The sequence below is a fragment of the Lissotriton vulgaris genome, chromosome 9 (genome assembly GCF_964263255.1).
Source record: "Lissotriton vulgaris chromosome 9, aLisVul1.2, whole genome shotgun sequence".
NCBI classification, from domain to species: Eukaryota; Metazoa; Chordata; class Amphibia; order Caudata; family Salamandridae; genus Lissotriton; species Lissotriton vulgaris.
In genome coordinates, this window is record NC_141697.1 from 826,895,365 (window position 1) to 826,918,416 (window position 23,052).

Below are 23,052 nucleotides of genomic sequence, written 5' to 3' on the forward strand. Positions count from 1 at the left end.
GGAAGGAGTGCGGCTGCTGGCTGGTGGATAACTGCCTGCGTCAAAATAGGAGCTGGACCCATTGGGCGGTCAGGTGTTTTGGCACAGGCAAAGTGACCTAAAGAGGACTTTTTGGCCATGGCGAGCTCCTGGGATAACCTTCTAGCTGCATCAAGTTCAATTGAGACCCTATGCTGCATTTTATTGATCTCCTTATCTATAGCGGAATTAGTCCTGGTGATGAAATCATCAAGTGTCCCATTTTGCAACTTCCCTTTGGCTGCCCTACTTCTATACTCACGCGTGGACATAGCACCTTAACTTCCACGGTGCGCCTCTAGCAGGTGGATTTACGATAACAAAGTTGAGGGCAAGGGGAATAGCCCAGTCCAGTCTCCACCGGTCTCGAATGGCCCGCTCTTTGCCCGGTCTTCGCCCGCGCTTCCGTCCGCGCACGTCCCGCGTTCGCGTCAGGAGGCTGGGTTAAGTAGGAGGAGGGGGCGGGAAGAGGCACCAGGGGCGCGTGATGACCTGGCGCAAGCACCTCTGGTCCTCGCAGTCCCGCTCCCGGTAGGCGTTGTCTCTCCAGGCAGTAGGACCCAGCAGGGAGTGTAACCGAGCACACGGGCTCCCAGGTTACTGGACAGAGTTCAAATTAGTGATGGCAGAAGCGAGCAGGGAAAACTCCTCGGCGTGTCAATTTCCCTCGACTACGAGCAGCTCCCGCGAAGCCGGGGCCGCGAGTCGTAATGTAGCCTACGAGGAGGAGGGGGCGGGAAGAGGCACCAGGTGCCCGCGATGACCTGGCGCAAGCACCTCTGGTCCTCGCAGTCCGCTCCCGGTAGGCGTTGTCTCTCCAGGCAGTAGGACCCAGCAGGGAGTATAACCGAGCACACGGGCTCCCAGGTTACTGGACAGAGTTCAAATTAGTGATGGCAGAAGCGAGCAGGGAAAACTCCTCGGCGTGTCAATTTCCCTCGACTACGAGCGGCACCTCAAAAAATAAATTAATACAATACAAACAACGTCCTCGGCATGGCAACAAATGGGCCGCATGGCCAATAAGTCCCTGCTATATGCACCTAGTATGCCACTAAATCAACATCCAATACTTTCTATAACACAAGATGAAGGCAGTATGGACCTGTTGCAGCAAGTCTGCCTAGTGTTAATGAGAGATTTTTATAATAATGGTGTATTCCTTGCTTCTGATGATCTTTCATACATGAGTAACCATAAGCTATTGTTCAGCTTCATGTATCATAGAATGCGTGAGGCTATTAAGAAGCTGTATCGAACCTGCCCAAATGAGCCACCCTCTCTAGCACCGTTACAAATGATAATAACCAACCCTGACAACACTCATATAGTAACAGAATTGTAGAGGTCCATTCAGGCTGAATTGGCGGAGGGACAAGCAAGCACATGAGAGATGGAATGCAGTACTGGACACCCCACTGCAAGCAGAGGAATGGCAATCTTGCTGTGCATTAACGGAAATGTTGACTCCCAATGGTAACTTATGTATCATCCACTATAAGTACATACATCAAGCATATCACACACCTCTTAAGCTGCAGAAATATGGTTTACGTGAAGAAGCCAAATGTCGCAGATGGGAGGGCAGGTGATGCAGATTTCGTGAACCTTGCATGGTACTGTGTTAAAGTCAGCGAGTATTGGGAACGTGTAGTGCAACTGTTAGGGGACATGTTGAATTGTAATGTGGAATGCTCAATGAAACTCTATTTATTGGGTTGTTGGAAGCACTTGAAATTCATCAAGAAGAAATTTGCTGCTATAGCATTACTACTTGCAAAGAGAAGAGTTTCAATGCATTGGGACAGTAAAAAATCTCCCACAGTTGAACGCTGAGTAATGGATTTGATATACTGTAGAGATAATTTTCTCTTATATGCAGAATAGCTGCCATTGGCTTCCAAGACTACAAAAGTTTGGGAACCGTTGACAATCTACTGAAGAGCCCACCCTGATTTTAACTTTGGCACAACATGAATAAAGAATACCAAACAGCATTAATAATGACCCTTCTGGATCTCTGTTTTTTTAATAATACTGTTTTTTGATGAACATTGTGGTATTTTTCTCATTCTCAATGGAGTGGTATATTATCTAAGGGTCTAACAGGGTAGACCGGTACTATATTTGATTAATATTTGATCTAATGGTGTGCTGAAAGAGCCTTAGTTTTCTTGTTTCATTTTTAAAAATAAGGCCATCAAGTTCGAGATGGTTCCCATACCATGCTGAAAATCAGTTTGGTGCCTCGTAATTATTTTGTTATTTTGTGTTCTGTTGCCCAAGACAGTAAATCATGCAGAAGGAGAGTGGTAAAGTATTTAGACTCAACACCAAGGAGTTATCAACCAGTAATTTGACAGGTCTTGTGCGCCCCCCCTTAAATATGGGGTGGATTACTGCACATTTCCAGGAATCCGAACCATCCTGTTGAAGAGCGGAAATGTGAAGAGAAATTAATTTATTGGCCACAACTTCTGGTAACGCCTTGAATAAGACTTGCGAAAAGCCATTTGGGTCCGAAGAGCCCTCACTTCGGCCCTTTAATATATATCCGCTAGTTAATCCCTAGCACTATTGGTGTTGTAGGTGTATCCTGGAGGTCATGCTAGGGCATCATACCTCTAAATCTCTAGAGGTGTATTAACGATTTGGGAAAAATCTTTTGTACGAAAATAAATTGAGGAATAATTATTTTATACTTCATCAAGCACATTCATCACATGGACAGTTTAGGATACAATTTGCAGCTCTCCCACCTTAAACATCTAAACTATAGCTATCCATAAGTGTAATAACATACCCTAAATTTGATTTAGCAAGAGGATGTTAATTTATGTATTTGTAGTCGGATGTGTTTTTGTTCGAAGTTAATACAATATGTTTTTTACTGAAAGCGATCTGCTTGTGTTTGACGTGCAGTATTTACTTTGTGTGCCTCGACGTGAAAAACGTATTTTTAATTTCTGTTTCACAAGGAAGTGGAGGCTACTAAATTCCCGAATCACCCTTGAACTGGGTCGATAAATAAACATAATATTTTAACGGTCCAATTCTATAATTTTACGTGTGAAGCAAATGTTTTATTATGGGCTTCTAGACCGGGTTGTACTAGTGATAATATTTATATACAAGAACACTGACTTTAGTTTACTCCATCCAGACTATGGCTTGCACTTCTGTGGAAGAGGTACCAATAATTCAAAATATATTGAAGGAAAAATATCCAGTTGTTCAAGTGAATCGTAGACTGCATTTTGCTTTGCGTTAAGATCCCTGGGCTACCTTTGTGTGCTGAAGTGATTGTGAAAGTGTTGTTTTTGATAACCCCCTCCAGGTGGCAAATCACCCCACTCCTCCTTTCCTGACCGCTTCCAACCTAACTGCATTCCTATTAAACCTTAAATCACCTCTGAAAATGTGTTTCTGTGCCTTAAAAGGTGTCAGTTTATTCAACATCACATGTTTATACATTTTGCAACGTACATGGTCATATCAACAATCTCCATGTTACATATGTACTGGTCTTTGTTCTCATTTTGCTTGCAGTGTAGACCCAACCTCCTGAATTTCCCGGGAGGACAGGGACCCTGGTCTGGGCCTCTGATTCACGGGTCTAGGCTTCAACTTGCTACCAACTTGGAGGGTGTCCGCCTGGGCCTGCCCGGGCTGCAAGTGCTGTCCTGCTCGCCCTGTACCCTTTCATGGGCCCTCCCTGCTCCCAGGGGTCCCTGCTGTGAGGCATCCCAAGAACCTTACTTGAGCATCTACTCCACCTTTCCTGAGGCTGAGTCCTCGCATTTTTCTCCCTTGGTACCCCTGCGAGGCATCCCAAAGGTCCTGCTGGAGCATCACATCTATTCTTTCTATGGCGGCACGCCGCCCTTTGGCTCCCTCAGTGCCCCTGCTATGAGGCATCCCAAGGACACTTTGAGAACCTTCCATCTACCTTTTAGTAAATTCTCTCCTTTTACTACCTTCCATGTGTTTGTTCTGCTTCCCCTCTACCCTTGCGGCTTCGACGCTCGCTTTCTTTTGGTGTGGGTGGGTGTTATCCTTCCTTCTTCTCTGCGGGGGGGGGGGTTGTGTTTCCCGTTGCTCGTTGGCCCTTTTTATTCCCCCTTGCCCAAGCTCGCCCCCTGTCTAGCCGGCATGCAGATGGGGGTCGGGGGTGGGCTTCCCGCCTCCGGATGGCATTTGACCTGGGCCCTCATCGGGTCGGGCTTCGCCCTTCCGGCTCAGGTTACGACTCTCCGTTATAGAACACAGCACCTCTTTCTGTAGCCTCACTCCTACTCTACAGTTTTTTACGAAAAGTGTAAAATGTTTATTTCAAGCTTATTTCTAGGTTTTATTGCAAACTGTTGGTCATGTGCAGCAAACACAAGTATGCATATACTGATAAGTGTCATCTTTTTCTTACTACAACATAAAATAACGTTTTGTTGAAGCAAAGTGTACAATGATAATCCACAGGTTCATTAACAGCTATACCCTACACATTGGGCACATTTCGTGAGCTCCAAAATCCTTCTCTGTGTCAACATTCCATACTGCATTTTAGATCTTGACCATCTGCCTTCTTATTCTGTATCTACATTACAACTCGGTTAGCAAGTGAGAATACACAAACTCATAGTTTGAAAAGATGTCAACAAAATTCTACAAAGGGCTTTTCAATAGCTTCTCCAGGGTTCGCTTGGATGTGTAACAACACCATTCATATGCCTAAATAGGTTGTGGTTAGTTTGTTCCTTGATTCATAATTGTGCTATCAGGGGCGGCTCCTCCATTGCAGCGTAGGATTGTCGCCCCACTTACATGCCCCCCAAAACCTCACAGATGACAAATAAAATGGTAATTTATTACTATTTTACTTTATATTGTGCAGTCCTGAACCGAGTGTCAGGACGGGGCAGGGCCTGCTGAGTGGGAGGAGTGGTGGGCAGAGGGCTGCCTTTGGACTGTTTAAAGTGTGCATGTCACTTTGGTGGGCCGTCTTCCTACGGGAAGTCACACATGTGCCCTTTAAACTTCTCAACCTAGCTATCTTAAGACAGCTGGGTCAAGAGCAGGTGCAGGCTTCCGGTGCGCTGGGGAGTGCCGAGGGAGGCCACTCCGCCAATCAGGGTGCTGCTCACATGCTGGTTAACAACATGTGAGCAGCGCCAGGATTGGTCAAGGGAGTTGCAGCATCCAGTTCCTCAGTGGACAAAAGAAGAGGACCGGGGCGGAGGACGTGGTATTCAGGTAGGTGTGTTATTTTTTAAATGTAATTTTGCACACGCATCTACCCCCACCCCCTTCCTCGTAGATGCCAGCCACCACTGTGTGCTTCACATAGTTCTTTTATGATTAATCTTTTCTGGAAATTTTATGTCTACAATAAGGAGGACACCTCTTTGATTCAGTTAATTTCTTTTGAGCTGGAATATTACTGTTAGTGTTAAACTCATGTTTGGGAGATCGAGCAGAGATGTGCTGCAAACAATAACAGTCTCACTTTCTTTAATCTGTCCACAAATCAGGTATATTTCACTGCTCCTGTAGATTTGATCAAAGTCCGTCTTCAGAATCAAACTGAACCGTACCAGCGTCATCCTGAAACAAGGGCAAGTCAATCTCTGTATAAAGGTCCCGTGGACTGCGCAGTCTCCATCCTCCGCAATGAAGGGCCTTCGGGATTATTCAGAGGTTCGGTGGCTCTGCTGCTTCGAGACGTCCCAACCGTTGGAATTTACTTCATGACATATCATGTCCTGTGCCAACGGATGACGAAGGAAGGGCAGGAACCTGGTAAGAATAAAAACTACTCGAGGGTCGGCATTTTTGCTTTCCTTAAATACATTAGTGAAACTTTAAACCATTTGTCTAATTTTGCAAGTATATGCCTATTTATAACATAACAATACAAAAGGGGATGATGGACGGAGCGTTTGAGCAAATCAAACACTCACCCCCAGTCAACTGATCTGGGTTTAATCCATCACCATTCTTTAGCTCACTCGGCCACCCCAGCTCGGACATGGCCATATGCAAATCAGTCTGACCCTGTCCTTAATGGGAACAGTCCAGCCCGAACTGCCAAAGCCATGTCTTCCCTGGACCGGAAACAAGCATCCTGGGACCGGTTTCTGGCATTTCAACCGTCATCAGCCAAGCTAGCTTGAATCCAGTGGCAAAGTAAGCAAGGGACTCACATCTGAGCATACCCTGCCAACTTAAGGCGAACAAAGCCTTTTTTGTGTGTGAAAAAGGGCGCTTTATTGAAACAGGCACACATCACAAACGCCGTACAAAACGAAAACCTTGCTTTGTATCCAGAGAACTAGATCCTATTCCAGCCCCACCCCTACGATCCCCCCAAACATGCCCACCCTGAAGTTAACTCATTAACTGTATTGCATTTCAACATTTCCAAATTCCATCCTCCTACATCCTATGAATATCTATATGAACCTGTAACTGACCAAATGACGTAAATTGAACTACCTGCTAACCTCCCCTTGCATATGGATCCCCAACTGGCAATGCCAAGCAACTTCAGCAAACTCCTGTCAAACTCTTCATGGCCCACACCACCCAGACAAGTGGGTGGTCATACCCCCTCCCAAGTGTCAACTCCTCATCTGGCCCAGTCTCTAACGTTTCACATCTGAAAGACACTTTTAGTTATAGATTCCTTACCTTAGAATTACCCCCAGGCATCAGGCTGATTCCGGAGAATTTTTTCACAGCAGTTGCCTTGCGCGTTGGTAGGTGGCGTCTGTCGACTTCGCGTTCGTCATAGGCGTCATGATCACCGGAATGACTTTGCGGTATCTACTTAGATGCCGCCCCTGCATGCTGACATCGGTTTTTCTTTTTCCGCCCAGCCAGCGCAGATCTGGAGAGAGTGGTACCCTTAGTCATTTTTTGAGTAAACTTTTTTGACTTTTTGTCAACATCTTTTTTGAGGTCTTACGAACCTGTGCATGAGGTCAAGTTGTCGACCTGGTTTCAAGCCGAGTGACTCCTGTCACAAGCTGATGCAGTCACCGATCCGCACTTCATGTGCCTTTGGTGCCTGGAGCACTATCACAACCCGAAGTAGTGTTCTGACTGCCAGGCCCTGAACCCCAAGTCTTTGTGAGAACGGTCCGAAAGCTTGTTAGAGGCCCAGCAGTCAGTTCTGAGCTGTTCGAGGTCTCGGTCGTTGTGGAACTGCTAGTGGAGCCACCACCACCATTCGTCATCGAAGTCTTCGTCATCAGATACGTCGCAACAAAAGAAGAAGGCGAAGGAGCATTGTCACTCTTTGCCTTCTCCCTGTCCGTTGGCCGATGCGACCCGGGACACAGAGGATCGTCGTTCTCCGGCCTAGGAGCCTGCTGGGATGGCTCTGCGCCTCTCTCCCTTTCTGGGAGCCGGAGCCTCCCCTGCCCAGCTTCGTGCATTTTACGAAGCCCTCCACTCCATCTTTGGGCAGCCCGACTCTGCCGACCCACTTTTGGGCCCCGTGGACTCGGTTGGAGGCTCTAGGCCTTTGATGCCGGCGGCTCCGGCCTCTGCACTGCAGGGCCCCCAAGGATCCAGGCCTGGATCCGGATTGGCACCGGTCACCCTCACGGTACATTCCAGGGCACCGATTCCTCTGACGATGACACCGTAACTCTGACGCCGGTTGCGCCCCCAGCGTGCATCAACCCCAGCCTTCCTCTTGACTTGGACATGGTGCCGGACTGGCATTGACTGATATTGGCACCGGTGCCTGAGGGTACTTTTGTACTGCTGTTCTTAACTGGCGTTCCCTATCGCCCTGAGTGGCAGTCAGAGGAGGAGGAGGACTGGATGGGGTCTTTGACCCTCAGGCAGACCTGCTTGAAGAGCCGGACTGGAGAGAGGTGTGGGGTGATGCCAGTGGTTTGGATACCTTCCCAGACCTTGTTATGCTTTCTCTCGCTACCGTGGCTCTGGGGGAGGGAACCGCCCACTCTGTGGTGTTGCGAGGGTGGCTGAGGCCTTGGGCCTTGAGCTTCCTATGGTGGCAGTCAGGACTAACCTCCTGACTGAGGTGCTTCAGCCGGCGTCAGCCTCTTCGGAGCCCTTGCTGCCTTTCAATGAGGCCCTCTATTACATCCTTCTGGGCTCTTGGACAAGCCCAGCACAGGGGCTTCTGTGGATAGAATGATTGCTGGACACCATCACCTGGCCCCAGGCGACCCACTTTTCCTCTCCCAACACCCTTCATCCAAATGCTTGGTGGTCCAAGCCTCATCCTCGAAAGGAAGCACTTTCCCTACACTCCCTCAAAATAGGGAATCCAAAAAGCTGGACCATCTCGGGAAGAAGATGTTTTCTTCCACCAGTTTAGGACTGCGGTCCGTGAACACCGCATGCCTCTCGGGCCTTACACACATTCGGTGTGGGACACGTCACAGTGCCCAGAGGAGGACCGGGCCGTGCTTGCCCACACTGTTGCTGAGGGTCAAGACACAGCAAAGTTTGCTATCTGGTGTGGGCTGGATACTATCGACTCGCTGGGTAGGACGATTTCCACATCCGTAGGCTGGCCTGGCTGAGAACCTCTGGTTTCTCTGGGGATGCTCAATCTACCCTTTTGGACATGCCCTTTTATGTGTGTTGCCTGTTTGGAGACAAGGCGGACAATGCGCTCGAGTGCTTCAAGTACTCTAGGGCTATGGCCAGGTCTTTGGGCCTTGCAGAAACCTCTCGCCCCATCTAGTCTGCCTTTCGCCCCTTTCGTGGCCACAGAAGGGATAACCCACCACATTCCACCAAGAGCCACAGGGCCACACAAGCCACCCAGCCCCTGAGTGGCTGGGGACGTGGGACGAAGCATCGTGGGTCCAGAGGCCAGAGGGCGGGTCAGTCCACCAAGCCCCCCTGCATCTGCCTCCAAACCTTCCTAGTCTTACTTTTTAGGGCCAACAGCTGCCAGTGAGTGGCAGGAACCGCCATCAACTCCCCCACTGGCATAATGTCATGTCGGACAGGGGTTTTTGCAGATAGTCCGAAGGGGCTACTCCATCCCCTTCGAGACTACCTCTCCCTCCATGCCATCAACCCTCCATCGCATGTCAGAGGATCACTTAGCCCTTCTCCATCAGGAATTTACGTCTCTCGGCCAAGGGAGCTCTCGAGCGAGTCCATGTGCCAGAAGTAGGTCGTCATTGTTATTCCCACTACTTCCTGGTACCCAAGAAGGACAAAGGTCTGTGTCCAAGCTTGGCTCTCAGGGACAACAACCACTTCCTCCAGAAGAAGAAGTTCAAAATGTTGACTTTGGCTCAGGTCCTGTCTGCCTTTGATCCTGGAGACTAGATGGTAGTGTTAGACTTGCAGGATGCCTATTTCCACAGCCCTGTCCTGCCAGCCTAAAGGTGATAATTATGGTACATGGTGGGCCACAAGCATCTTCAGTTTACCGTGCTCCCTGTTGGCCTTACCTGCGCCCTCGGGTGTTCACAAAAGTGATGGGGGCGGTCGAAGCTCATCTGCGCAGTTTAGGGGTTCCATTCTTCCACTATCTTGACGACTGGCGGTTGAAGGGGAGCTTGCCCCAGGCTGGTGTCTCCCACCTACAGACTACGATGGATCTCCTGCACTCACTGGGGTTCACTATCAATGTGCCGAAGTCACACCTGATTTCCTCTCAGAAGCTCCTTTTCATCGGAGCAGTTCCGGATACAGCGCAGTTTCCAGCTTATCCTCCCGAGCAGTGAGTCCGGGATATTTGGGCCATGATACCGATGTTTCATCCTCTATCCGGGATTTCTGTGAGAATGACCCTGAGGCTGCTGGGCCTCATTGCCTCCTGCATCCTGCTGGTGGATCATGCCAGGTGGTATATGCGGCTCTGCAGTGGCACCTGAAGTTCCAGTGGGTGCAGCATCAGGGGAATCATTCTGATTGCGTCCAGATCTTGGTGGGCACTGCACACTAGTTGCAGTGGTGGCTAACGGACAGGGATTGGGTCAACGGCAGATCCATCTCCCTTCCCCAACTGGAGTTCACAGTGCTGACAGATGCGTCACTCCTGAGATGGGGTGCCCACATGGGAGAGGTGGAGATCAGAGGCCTCTGGTCTCTGGGGGAGAATGGGCTCCACATTAACCTTCTGGTGCCCCGGGCAATTCATCTTGCACTGAAGGCATTCCTTCCTTCTGTCAGAGGAAGGGTAGTGCAGGTGTTCACGGACAACACCACCGCCATGTGGTACTGCAACAAACAGGGTGAGGTGGGATTGTGTAACCTATGTCAAGTGTCTCTTTGCCTTTGGGTGTGGCTGGAACATCAGGGCATGTCCCTAATGGTTCAACAACTGGCAGGTTCCTTGGACCCCAGGACAAACTAAGCCGCCAATGCACGATGGATCATGAATGGCATCTTCTCTCGGAGGTGGTGCAAGGTCTCTTTCAGCAGCGGAGAGAGCCTTGGTTAGATCAGTTTGCCACCGAAGAGAACGCACAATGTCAGCAGTTCTGTGCATTGGAATTTACAAGGCAGCACTCACTCTGCCACTCTTTTGGTCACGAGTGGAATTGCGATTTCTTTACGCCTTTCCACCGATACCACTTCTGCCCTGAGTGCTGAAGAAGATCAAGTGCGACCCGGCCAAAGTCATTCTTGTGGCTCTGGTCTGGGCCATAAGAGTCTGGTATCCCGAGCTCTTGTACATGGCCATCGATCCTCTGATCAGACTGCCTCTTCGGGAGGATCTTCTGTCACAGCAGCAGGGGAGACGGTCCTCCACCCGAACCTGTGCAGCCTCCACCTCCTTGCGTGGAGATTGTGCGGCTACTCCTTCCTCCCGAAGTCTGTAATGTAATGTCATCTTGGCAGCCAGGCGTCCCTCTACTAAAACAGTATACGCCTGTGATGGAACAAATATGTGGCATGGTGCCTAGCAAAGTTTGTGGATCCCCTTTCTGCCCCTCTTTATGAGGTTCTCCTCTTCATCATTTCTTTGGCTCAGCAGGGCTCTGCTCTGGCCACCCATTTCGGCCTTTTTTCGCAATCCTGTTCAACCTTCGTTTTTCAAGTCCCCTATTTGTAAATAGGTTTCTTAAGGGTATAACTCACCTCTTCCCTCCTATTCCTTTCATAATGCCTCAGTGGGACTAGAATCTGGTCTTGTAGGAAGCTGGCTCTGTATACACTATACCAAAGTTTAGTATAGTGTGCACAGAGTCCAGTGGAACCCCAAATGTAGGCAGAGGTAAAGTTAGGCAGTATCAGAGGACAGTGTTAAGCATTTGTTGAACACATTCAGTCAGCAAATGAATTCACACACTCAAAGACTGAACTTCAGACCAATTGGTTTTATATAAAAATATTCTTTTAGTTTTTTTTCCTAGAACCAAGCAAGCCTGGCACAGGTAAGTGATAAGTACTTTGCAATAAATATACAGATTGTAACACAGTTTGGATTGCAATTGGAAATGCACTTTGATTTGATTACAGCAGTGTTTCTGATAATGCAATGCTTTTCAGAATACAGTATATGTACTTTGAATGGGATTTTCAGTAAGATTACAAGTAAGTTACTTTTGAGATTATTTTTCTCACACAGAGTAGTATACCTGGATACTACGCTGGAACATTTCCTGTAAACAGGTAAGTAACATTGTTTTTGTTAAACAGTACACTTTTAATGAATGTATTTATGTTTTCAAACTCCACACTTACAAACTTTTCATAGAAAAACAATCAATGTTATCCTATGGAGGAAAATAGTGTTATCGGTTTGCGGTAAGTATTTGGTAGTGGGAGTTGAGGTTCTGGGGGTAGACTCAGGCATCCCCCTGGGTCAATGATGATCTAGTCACACCCTCAGCAGCACTAGGGTGGCCAGGTGCAGAGTGCTAAGGCCCAATGTTATCCAATGGGGGATAGGGGGCCTCCAGTTGGTGGCTGGTGACGAGCAGGCCAACTAGGTAGTGGGAGCAAAGCTCCTAGGCTTTATCTCAGGGCAAATGAGGAAACAAAGTAGTACCAATGGTGCCCTCTTTGTGGCACAAGGGCGGCCGGGTGCAGGGTGCTGTTTCGATGTCAGGCGCCCTGCTCTTTGCAATGGGGAACCTCCGGTTTGCAAAGGCACTGCAGGCTTGGGAACAAAGGTCTTCTGGGTGTGACCACCACTTTGAGAGGTAAATTGGGAAGTTGGGGGTTAGTTAGGCACCGTTGGTTTGTCCACCCAAGGCTGTGGGGCATCGGGTGCAGGGTGCTTTTTAGGGTCGGATCTTCTTACCAGCTCCTGGTCGCGGCTAGGGGGGCCTTCTGGATTTAAGCTGCCGGCGTCAGCTGCAGGTTTGAGGTTGGTCAGGGGTTGCTGGATCTCGGGTTAGGATCCTCTGGGGCACCTCCTTGCGGTGTTTGCCCACTCGAGCTCGGCCTGTGGACTGCGGGTGCAGGGTGGTACGGATTCACTGTGTCCGGCCGGAGCCAGAGGTTACAGATGAACAAATCTGGTGTTCACAAGAGACACAGTGTTTGTGGTTGAAGTCAGGCAGGTCCTCTTTGAGGTTGCTGGCTGCAAGACACACCTGGATTTCGCAGGAGCAGGTTTGAGGTGGAGAGAGGCCGGTAGAGCTGGGGCCAAGACAGTGGGCGTCTTCCTCTTGTTAGCTTTTTGGTCCTTCTTCTTTTCTTGTAGTTTCTTCTGGTCTGAGGAAGCAAGGTTCAGGGTTGTCCCTAAATACAAGATTTGGGGGCATTACAGGTAGGTAAAAAGGTTAGGACCAACGAGTCCCTTCCCTGGGGTGTGTACACCCCCTATTATGTCACCCTCCAGTGGGAGGGGGGCTTTAGCCTGTCCCTGGTTGGCTGAGCCCCACCCATCTGCAAGATGCCGGGTACTGAGAGTTGTGCTTCACCTCGCCTTCCCCACCTAAGGGGTGGAGCATAGGTGGGCACACCTCTCTTACTCACTTGTTTTTCCCGCCAGTTCTCCTACTCAAAGAGGAGTCAGAACGGTATTCTACCTTTACTTCGTGGCCACTACTACGATTTACCGTTTCTACGCATTTTTTACTTTGCAGGTACAATTACTTAGCATGTTTTTACTACGCATGCTTCTAGTATGCAATTACCGTTACTACGCAAATTGGTTCGCAGGTTATCCACATCGTTGTTTTCATTTGGTGGCGCTTCCGATTCAACATAACGCTGTGCGACTCTGAGGCAGGAAGCAGGAGAAGTGGAAGGTGAACCAGGAGAAGAGAGCGAAACATAGTGACATTACTAACTGCAGGAACAGCCAGAGACAAAAAATATAATATCACAGGTGCATGTATACGTACGGCACTGAGGCAGGAAGTGGTAAGAAAAAAAGAGCCAGTGGTCACGGAACATTGATGAGCGATGTAATAAAAACTGCTGCATTTCATTCGCAAGAAAACATCCTTTTGACAAAGCACACAAAGAAAGCACATAAATGAGTGAAACAGAAATAATCCTTACGTGTTTTTTTGGGTGAGCTTTAATTTACTGAATCAAGATGGGCCACGTCGGCCCTGCATAATGTGTATTTGCAATTTATTGTCTTGGGTGAGATTTGATCAAACTCCCCTTCAGAGAATAACTTTAAGAGTAATTCCATTTTCTGTTATCAGTGACAGAAATCAAATTTACATATTCCACGGGTGGCACAGATAAAGCCAACAGTGGCGTTGCCTTCCTCACGGAAACCTGGATGAACGATTCCTCAGCGCCCGACATCGCCATCCCCATCCCAGAGGGCTACAAGATCACCCGGAGGGACCGCTCCGCCAACCAGATGGGAGGAGGCATCGCCATCATCCACAGGGACACCATCCACATCACGACCAACACCGACGACACCCTGAAAACCGCCGAACACCTACACTTCCAGATCCGCACCGACCCGAAGACCACCCTCAGAGGCACCCTGATCTACCGACCCCCGGGACCACGCACACAATTCAGCGAGGACATCGCCGACTTCGTCAGCCCGCATGCCCTCCCCTCCGCTGACTACATCCTCCTGGGGGACCTCAACTTCCACCTGGAGAACAGCAACGACCGCAACACCATCACCCTGCTCGACAACCTCGCCAACCTCGGACTCAAGCAGCTGGAGTCCACCCCCACCCACCTCGCCGGACACACCCTCGACGCCGTCTTCTCATCCAGCAAAAACATCGCCTTCAGCCACGCCACTGGACTCCACTGGACGGACCACAGCTGCGTCCACTTCACCTTCAGAAGAACGACGATCCACCACCACCAGCAACCGGTTGCTCGAAGAAGCTGGAACAAGATCACAGCCGACCAGCTCGCCGCTTCCCTGAGCCAGCACCCCCCCGCCAGCTCAGCGAACCCCAGCCAGGCCGCCGACAACCTCACGAAGTGGATCAGCAGCTGCGCGGACGAACTCGCCCCACTGAGGACCCCGCCTAGCAGACCCGGCAGCAAGAAGGCCCCATGGTTCACCGACGAACTCAAGAGCTCCAAGAAGAACTGCCGAGCCCTCGAGAAAGCCTGGAGAAGGGAACCAACACCGGACAACATGACCGCCCTCAAGCTTGCCACCCGGAAGCACCACCAACTGATCCGCGCCACTAAGAAAACTGCATTCAAGGTCCGGCTGGACAACAACGCACACAACTGCAAGGAACTCTTCAACATCGTCAAAGAGCTCTCCAACCCCAACGCCGGAAACAACGACATCACCCCATCGCAAGACCTCTGCAACTCCCTCGCCTCCTACTTCCACAACAAGATCGCGGATATACACAACAGCTTCAGCAGGCAACCGACGCACGCCACAACCGAACCACCGCCCCCCACCACCACCCTCCGTGCCTGGACTCCAACCAGCACCGAAGACACCATCCGCTTGATGAACTCCATCCATTCCGGATCTCCGACCAACCCCTGCCCTCACCACGTCATCAACAGGGCCGACGCGGTCATCGCACCCCACTTGCGGGACATCATCAACACCTCCTTCGACACCGCCACCTTCCCGGAGAGCTGGAAGCACGCCGAACTCAGCGCTCTACTCAAGAAACCTACAGCTGACCCCACCGAACTCAAGAATTACCGCCCCATCTCGCTCCTCCCGTTCCCAGCCAAAGTCATCGAGAAGACCGTCAACAAGCAGCTGGCCGCCTTCCTCAAGACAAATGGATCCCTCGACCCCTCACAGTCGGGCTTCCGAGCCAACCACAGCACCGAGACCGCCCTCATCGCTGCCACCGATGACATCCGAGCCCTGATGGACAACGGAGAAACAGCGGCACTCATCCTCCTAGACCTCTCCGCGGCATTCAACACTGTCTGCCACCACACCCTAGTGCAGGGCCTCAGCAACGTCGGAATCCAGGAGAAGTCACTGGATTGGATCATCTCCTTCCTCAACGGAACAACACAGAGAGTCCGTCTACGACCGTACAAGTCAGAGGCCACCGAAGTCATCTGCGGCGTCCCTCAAGGATCCTCGCTGAGCCCCACCCTCTTCAACGTCTACATGAGCCCCCTCACGGCCATCGCACGCCAACACAACCTGAACATCATCTCCTACGCTGACGACACCCAGCTGATCCTCTCCCTGACCAACGACCCAACCGCCGCCAGAGCCAACCTTCACGAAGGGATGAAAGACGTAGCCGAGTGGATGACGACCAGCCACCTGAAACTGAACTCAGACAAGACGGAGGTCCTCATCCTGGGCTCCTCACCCTCCGCCTGGGACGACTCCTGGTGGCCCCCCGCCCTGGGCAGCGCACCCAAACCGACAGACCACGCACGCAACCTGGGCTTCATCTTGGACTCCTCCCTCACCATGACCAGACAAGTCAACGCCGTCTCCTCGTCATGCTTCAACATCCTGCGCATGCTACGGAAGATCTTCCGGTGGATCCCCACCGAGACCAGGAAGACGGTCACCCAGGCCCTCGTCACCAGCCGACTGGACTACGGCAACACCCTCTACGCCGGAACCACCGCCAAGCTCCAGAAGAGACTCCAGCGGATCCAGAACGCCTCAGCCAGACTCATCCTCGACATCCCACGACATAGCCACATCTCCGGACATCTGAGAGACCTGCATTGGCTCCCCGTCAACAAAAGAATCACCTTCCGCCTCCTCAACCACGCACACAAAGCCCTACACGATCAAGGCCCCAGCTACCTCAACAACCGCATCAACTTCTACGCTCCCAAATGACATCTCCGATCAGCCAGCCACGCCCTCGCCGCCGTCCCCCGCATCCGAATAATGACAACGGGAGGAAGGTCCTTCTCCTACCTGGCCGCCAAGACCTGGAACTCCCTACCGACCGACCTGCGCCTGACCCAAGACCACCTCTCCTTCAGGAAGAAGCGCAAGACCTGGCTATTCGAGCAGTAGCAGCACTCCCCCCCCCCTAGCCCCTTGAGACCCTCCGGGTAAGTAGTGCGCTATATAAATGCCTATGATTGATTGATTGATTGCAACCGGAGGTGCGGTGGTGAAGGCATTCGAAGAAATCGCGCAGGTTGTAAATAATTCCCTCCAAACCAAAGGAGCTAATAACAAAACTCCTCCAAACCCCCGCTGGTTTGATTCAAACTGCACAAAGGCGCTGAAAAACCTGAAGGTTAGTCTTCACGCCCAACCAAGGGACAAAACGAAGGTGGCAAGGAACAGAGCCGAATACAAAAAAGCCTGTATAGGCACGAAAGCAGAGTATACAAAATCAGGCTTGGGAAGACCTAAGGGATGCCGCAGAAAGAAAAGACTCTATTGCCTTCTGGAAAGTGATCAACACTCCCTGCTTCCAGGACCAAGGGGCCCCAAAAATTTTGTTTGAACACCATCTTGCCGGAGCACTGGCAGAAACATTTCCAGAGTTTATATAACCATTCAAACCAGGCACCCCAAGAGGAGTTATCGAAGGCCCATCAGCCCGCTAAGCTAAACTTCACCTTAAAGGAGGTCGAACTAGGAATAACCGGACTCAGCAAAAATAAGGCGCCGGGCCCGGACGGAATACCACCAGACCTATTCCTAAGCAAACCAGAACTATGGGCTCCGTTACTCACGAGGGTGCTAAACGAGGCAGTGGAGGCAGGCCTCCCCCAGTCCTGGTCAACGGCGACCATAGTCCCCATTTACAAAAAAGGCAACCGAGATGACCCCCAATGTTACCGACCCATCTCGCTCATCGACGTGACAGCTAAGGTCCTGGGTCGAGTCATCCTATCGAGATTGCAAGATTGGGTAGAGGAGCAACAAATCCTCTCCGAAATCCAATACGGCTTCAGGAAAGGCAGATTTACCACCGACCAATGCCTAAATTTATACCTCCTGATTGCAAAACACACCATCGCCGGGAGGGGGTCAATACACATGGGGTTTATGGACCTCTCAGCGGCCTTCGACCGTGTGAACAGGAGAAAGCTCTGGGCTATGCTAATGGATCTAGGTGCGGACCAATCACTAGTTGACACCCTACAAAATCTACACCGCAACACCTCAGCAAGCGTGAGATACAGCCAGGAAGGAAAAAAGACCGATCCATTCATCTGCAATAGTGGAGTAAGGCAGGGATGTATCCTCGCTCCATTCCTCTTCTCCATTTACATTAACGCACTGGAACAGGACCTCCTCAAGCTTAAAGTTGATTTACCCCAAATCGGTCATCGAGCTGTACCCGTACTACTCTACGCCGATGATGTGGTTTTGCTCTCGAGAACACCCTTGGGCCTGCAAAAACTAATTGACGGGTTTGTCAAATTCATGGACAAATTGGACCTGGCAACAAACCTGGAAAAGTCCTTTATTATGACATCAGGGAAACCCACAAAAGGATCTTTTACATATAACATCGGGTCACATAAAATAGACCAGGTCAAGTCTTTCACATATCTGGGGGTGTTATTCGATCACGACCTATCGTTCAAACCCTTGATCGAAAAACACTCGACAAAACTGGCGGCCGCAGTAGGAGCTATCATGGGGTATGGGCAGAGACTAGGGAAATGGTCCCCGGAACAAATCCTGACCTTATACAGATCCATCTGCTGTGCGAAAGTAAGTTACGGAGCGGAGGTGTGGGGCTTCCTGGGTAAAAAAGCTCAGTCACTCCAGACAAAAGAAAACAAATTCTTACGAAGAATATTAAAAGTCCCACAGAGTGTTTCGGCCCACATTATACATGAAGAGCTGGGAGAACCCTTCTTAGAGGACAAAATCAAAACCAAACCTATTCTGGCATGGGTGAAGGTATGGACCAACCCCGAGGAAGCCTTAACCAGACAAATCATCGAGGATTGCCTCAAAAGAGACAAAGGCCACGCAATCCCCTGGCTGAAATTTGTTAAGGAGCCGTTAACAGAGATTGGCTGCTCTAAATACTTCTTAGCCCCCGACTCTTTAACCCCGGAGTGTAAAACCTTGGTCAAAAAACTTTTCCTCTCACAGCTGAAGTCAACAAGGGCAGAAAAAGAGAGGCATAAACCCACCAATCTTTCTTACAATAATCTCACACGGAAGCAAGGCATGGAACCTTACCTGAGGGTCATGTACAATGCGCAGGATCGCTACCTCATGACCCGATTTAGAATTAACATGTTACACCACATCCTTGCAGTACCATCTGGGTTTACCCACACAGTGGAGGAGAAGGGTACCTGCGGCTGCGATCTTAGATCTCCGCAGGATACCCTTCATTTTGTTTTATTGTGTCCATTCTACACGATACCAAGACGCAAGTTCCTGGTGGGAATCCTGAAAGAGCTAAAATTCAAGCACGCGAAACTGGCGCTGAGATTTCTACAGGAAGCTGAGGACGCTTATACCCTATTTTGCACGATAAACTTCATTCGGATCGCAACAAGGCTGAGGACTACCAGAGACATTGGCCCTTAACATATTTGAACATTTAAATTCCTTAAAACTTTCTGGCCCTCCCCTCAAGTACACAAAATTTTAACATTTATACTTTTTTAAAACTGAATATCATTAATGACGTTTTTTTTAATCTTGTGTATATATATTGTATTTGTGCTTTTATGGTGTCTTTTTAAGAACCGAATAAAGATTATAAATTGAAATTGATTGATTGATTGATTAATGTGCTCAGATGCACAGATTCCTGCAGACTGCTAGATCAATGTCCATCGAAGAAAGTGCCTTTCATTCAGTCGCTAAAAGTCCACAAAAACAGATCAGTGATTAATACAGATAAATATTTGTGGTCAGTCGAAGCTACAGTTTGTGTTTCGGTTTCAAAGTCAAACGGAAGGGGTCACGCAGTGAGGAAATGCACGAATAATAATATAATACCCGATTTATAAAAATAATCACCAAAAACAAAACCCCTATTATGAAATAAAAATGCTTAGTAGTTGTAAGCGTAATAATGTTAAGCGAAGTAAAAGCATATTTAAAACATTTCGATGAACTTGCAAAGTAAAAGCATGCAAAATAAAAACATGCGTACTAATGGTAATTGCGAAGTAAAAACATTGCACTAAAAACATGCGCAATAATGGTATGCGCAGTTACGTCATATATTCGTCAGAACCAGTGGGGACCAGTTCATAAGAGCAGCAAGTAGCCTGGGGAAGCTCACAAAGGCAGCAAGCCTTTGAAGCTTCCCCTTCGTGAACCCTGCCCATTCTGGGGCAGGAAGCTTGCCACCTCGTCCCAGGATGGGCATTGTTTCAGGCCCCAAAGAGCAGCAGGCTCTCGAACCAGGGGTCCAGAAATATGGTGGTGGCAGCTGAAAGCAGCCACTCAGCCTGGACACTACTGGTGGGTTAGTTTTCATGGGGCATCTCTAAGATACTCCCTGTGTGCATTTTGCATTAAAGCCCACACTGGCATCAGTGTGGGTTTAATGTGCTGAGAGGTTTGATACCAAACTTCTCAGTTTTCAGTGTAGCTATTATGGGGCTGTGGAGTTCGTAATGACAAACTCTTAACACCATGTACTCTTAATGGCAGCACTGCACTTACAATGTCTAATAATGGACTTAGACACTGTAGGGGTACAGGGCTCATGCACCTGTACCCTCACTACTGGTATAGTGCACCCAGCCAGAGGGGTGACTGATATATGCCAGGGCAGTGGGTTGTAGTCATGACACACAAAGATGTGTGCCATGTCGACTCTTCACTTTGTTCTGCACCAAACAACGCAGCCTGCAAGGGCAGGGTGTGAGTGTAATGGTAAAGGACCTGTAAGGGTGGCACAATAAGTGCTGCAGCCCTAGAGGCCTTCTCTGGTCTGAGTGCCCTGGGTACCTGTGGTACCATTTTCTAGGGGCTGACCTGTGGCCAGAGATGCCAATTGGGTGTATGCTACAATGCAGTTTTAGGGAAAGAACATAGGCCCTGGGTACCTGATTAGCAGAAGCCTAGGGCAAACTCAGTCAAAGCACCTCAGCAATTCAGCAAAAAGTAAAAGCAACCATGCAGAGAGAGGGCACTTTCTCACGGATCTTAACTTACCTTATGTGCACTCCTTTTGAGCCACTACATAACTGTCCTTTCAGACTCTTGACTTTAAAAACTGCTTTTCTGGTTGCCATCACTTCTGCTCGCAGGGTGAGTGAGCTTTCCTAGCTGTCCATCTGGACAAGGTTGTCCTTCGAACTAGAACTTTTTTTTTACCCAAAGTGGTTGCTTCTTTCCACATGGGATAGGCCATCACTTTGCCCACCTTATTCCCATCTCTGCATCCTTCCAAGGAGGAGGAAATACTCCACCGTCTAAATCCAAAAAGTGCGTTATCATTTTATCTGGATCGCACCAAACAATTCTGTGTGGACGATCAACTCTTTGTTAGCTATGTGGGCACCAAGAAAGATCAGGCCATACAAAAATGTAGCATCTCTCGATGGGTCATCCTTTGCATTAAGATGTTATTCCCTGGCAAAAAAGAAGCCTCCGGTAGGCCTGTGCGCCCATTCCACCGTGGCAACGACAATCACTACTGCTTTGGGATGTGTAGTCCCCCTCAGTTACATCTGCCAGGCAGCCACGTGTGCATCACTGCACACATTCACTAAACATTACCTCCTGGATAGGCTTCTTTGGCCGTTCAGTTCTCCAGGACTTTTTGGTGTGAACTTAGTTCACAGACCCACCTCTGGGGTTGGTATTGCTGGGGTATCTATTCTAAGGTAAGGCATCTATAACTAATAGTCTCTTTCAGATAAACAAGTTACTTACCTTCTGTAACAATATATCTGTGAGAGGAAGATATTAGTTATAGATTTGTTATTGCGCCACCCATCCTCCTCGTTCTGCTAACTGACTTCTAGAGTAAGGGACTGACTTTCAGGACCCTGGTTTTGTGCACCAGTGGTCACTGTCTTGCATAGCTCTGCACTTCTGGCATGGAATGTCGTATAAAAGAACTGACTTCAGCACACAGGCATCTAAGTAGATACTGCGACGTCATCCCGGCAACCACGACTCCGACGAGGAATACTGTGTTGATCAACGCCACCTACAGACATGCAGGGTTGCTGATGAGAAAAAATTCCCCGGATCCAGTCTGACGTCTGGAGGGTGATTCTAAGGTAAGGAATCTATAACTAATATACGTCTCTTACAGATATATTATTACCAAAGGTAAGTAATAAGGGTGGTCGGAGCTTTCGTAGTGCCACGGAGTTTGAAGAAAAACTCTGTGGAACTTCGCTCACTCCCAATTAATTAAAAATGTAAAAATGTATGTATGTATGTATGTATGTATGTATGTGTGTTCTTATATAGCGCTCGACTTACCCTAGGGCATCTCGGCGCTGGCCTTGGGAACCCGTCCTGGCTTTTCCCTGTGAGATAACCCATACTGGGCATCCCCATGGTAAAAGCCAGGCATCCCGCCACGGGGGGCCGTTGTGGAGATTAAGCAAGCTTAATGCCCAGAGCTGCATAGTGTGAACCTGTGCTTAGAGTGGGCACCGAAGCAAGAATTATCGAGTCCGTGGACAATTGGGCTCAAGACCCTGCCGTGTCGGGAATTGAACCCTGGTCCCGGGTCTGACCTCTGCTTCAGGGTATGCCTCCTCTAACCAGTGAGCCACACTTCAAAATAAGGCACTTACCAGCATAGCTGCCACCTCCTCTGCCTGGCCGCTCTTTTTTCTGCTCCTCGCATTCCTTCTTCTATAAAACTAACCCCTATGTTGTACATCTGGGGCATGCACATGTGCACACACAAGACATACAATGTAGGGTTTATTCATAGCACAAGGACGGCGAGGAGTAGAAAGGAGAGCGGATAAGCAGAGGAGTATGCAGCAACGCAGGTAAGTGCCTTCTTTTTAAATTTTAAACTAATTTGGGAGGGTGGAGGGGCTAGCTAACTCTGCTCTGCCACGCAGGGGAGTTTTGCCTAAACTCTGCTTTTGCAACAGAGTGGGCAAAAATCTGCAACATCTGCTGGCGTAGCGAAGTTACCTGCCCAGGGTCAGTAAGAAAGTTCTTTGTTCAAACCTTTACCTAAAACCTGCCTGATCTCCAATAAATACAAACCCATGCCTGTGTGAGATTAATGTAGTCCATCCCCTCTATAAAACTCCCAAGCCTCGAATGTCAGAGTGGCAAATCCTGCCAAATCAGATTTCTGTACAAAAAAGCACCACCTCCCTATTTAGTTTTCCTTCTCCCCCTGTCTATTGCCGTGGGTTTAGAAGCCCCTCTCCAAGTATGCCGGGGCACACATTCTGTCCATAACACAAACACACTGGACCACTGGGCCTTAATTTCCATCAACTCTCTCTTCATGGATCTCATCAGTACAGCTACTTTTTCCCTGACCAAATCATTCTCCCCCAGTGTGTGCCATTATCCACAGCCTTCGCCCCGAGCCAGCCCAACGCCGACCGGGGCATCTCCAGTAACTGGTATGCTGTCACCCTACCCCACTGTATATGAAGGAAAACCAACCGAATTTCCCTCCAGCAACACTCTGCCCAATGCCTACCCCATGCCACCAGGCATAGTACAGGGGTACCCATAGCACTCAAAATGACACATTTTCCTTGGGCCCTCTAATCCATCTTGGA

The 23,052-nt window shown here is 49.3% G+C and overlaps 1 protein-coding gene across 1 annotated transcript in view; it reads left to right on the forward strand.

The window, feature by feature from the left end:
* Positions 1 to 23,052, forward strand: part of SLC25A45 (solute carrier family 25 member 45) — a 256,040-nt gene that overhangs the window by 191,492 nt on the left and 41,496 nt on the right. The window contains exon 6 of the mRNA XM_086936773.1: positions 5,547 to 5,814. Coding sequence (XP_086792899.1) covers positions 5,547 to 5,814 — 268 coding nt within the window. The remainder of the gene's footprint in view (positions 1 to 5,546; positions 5,815 to 23,052) is intronic.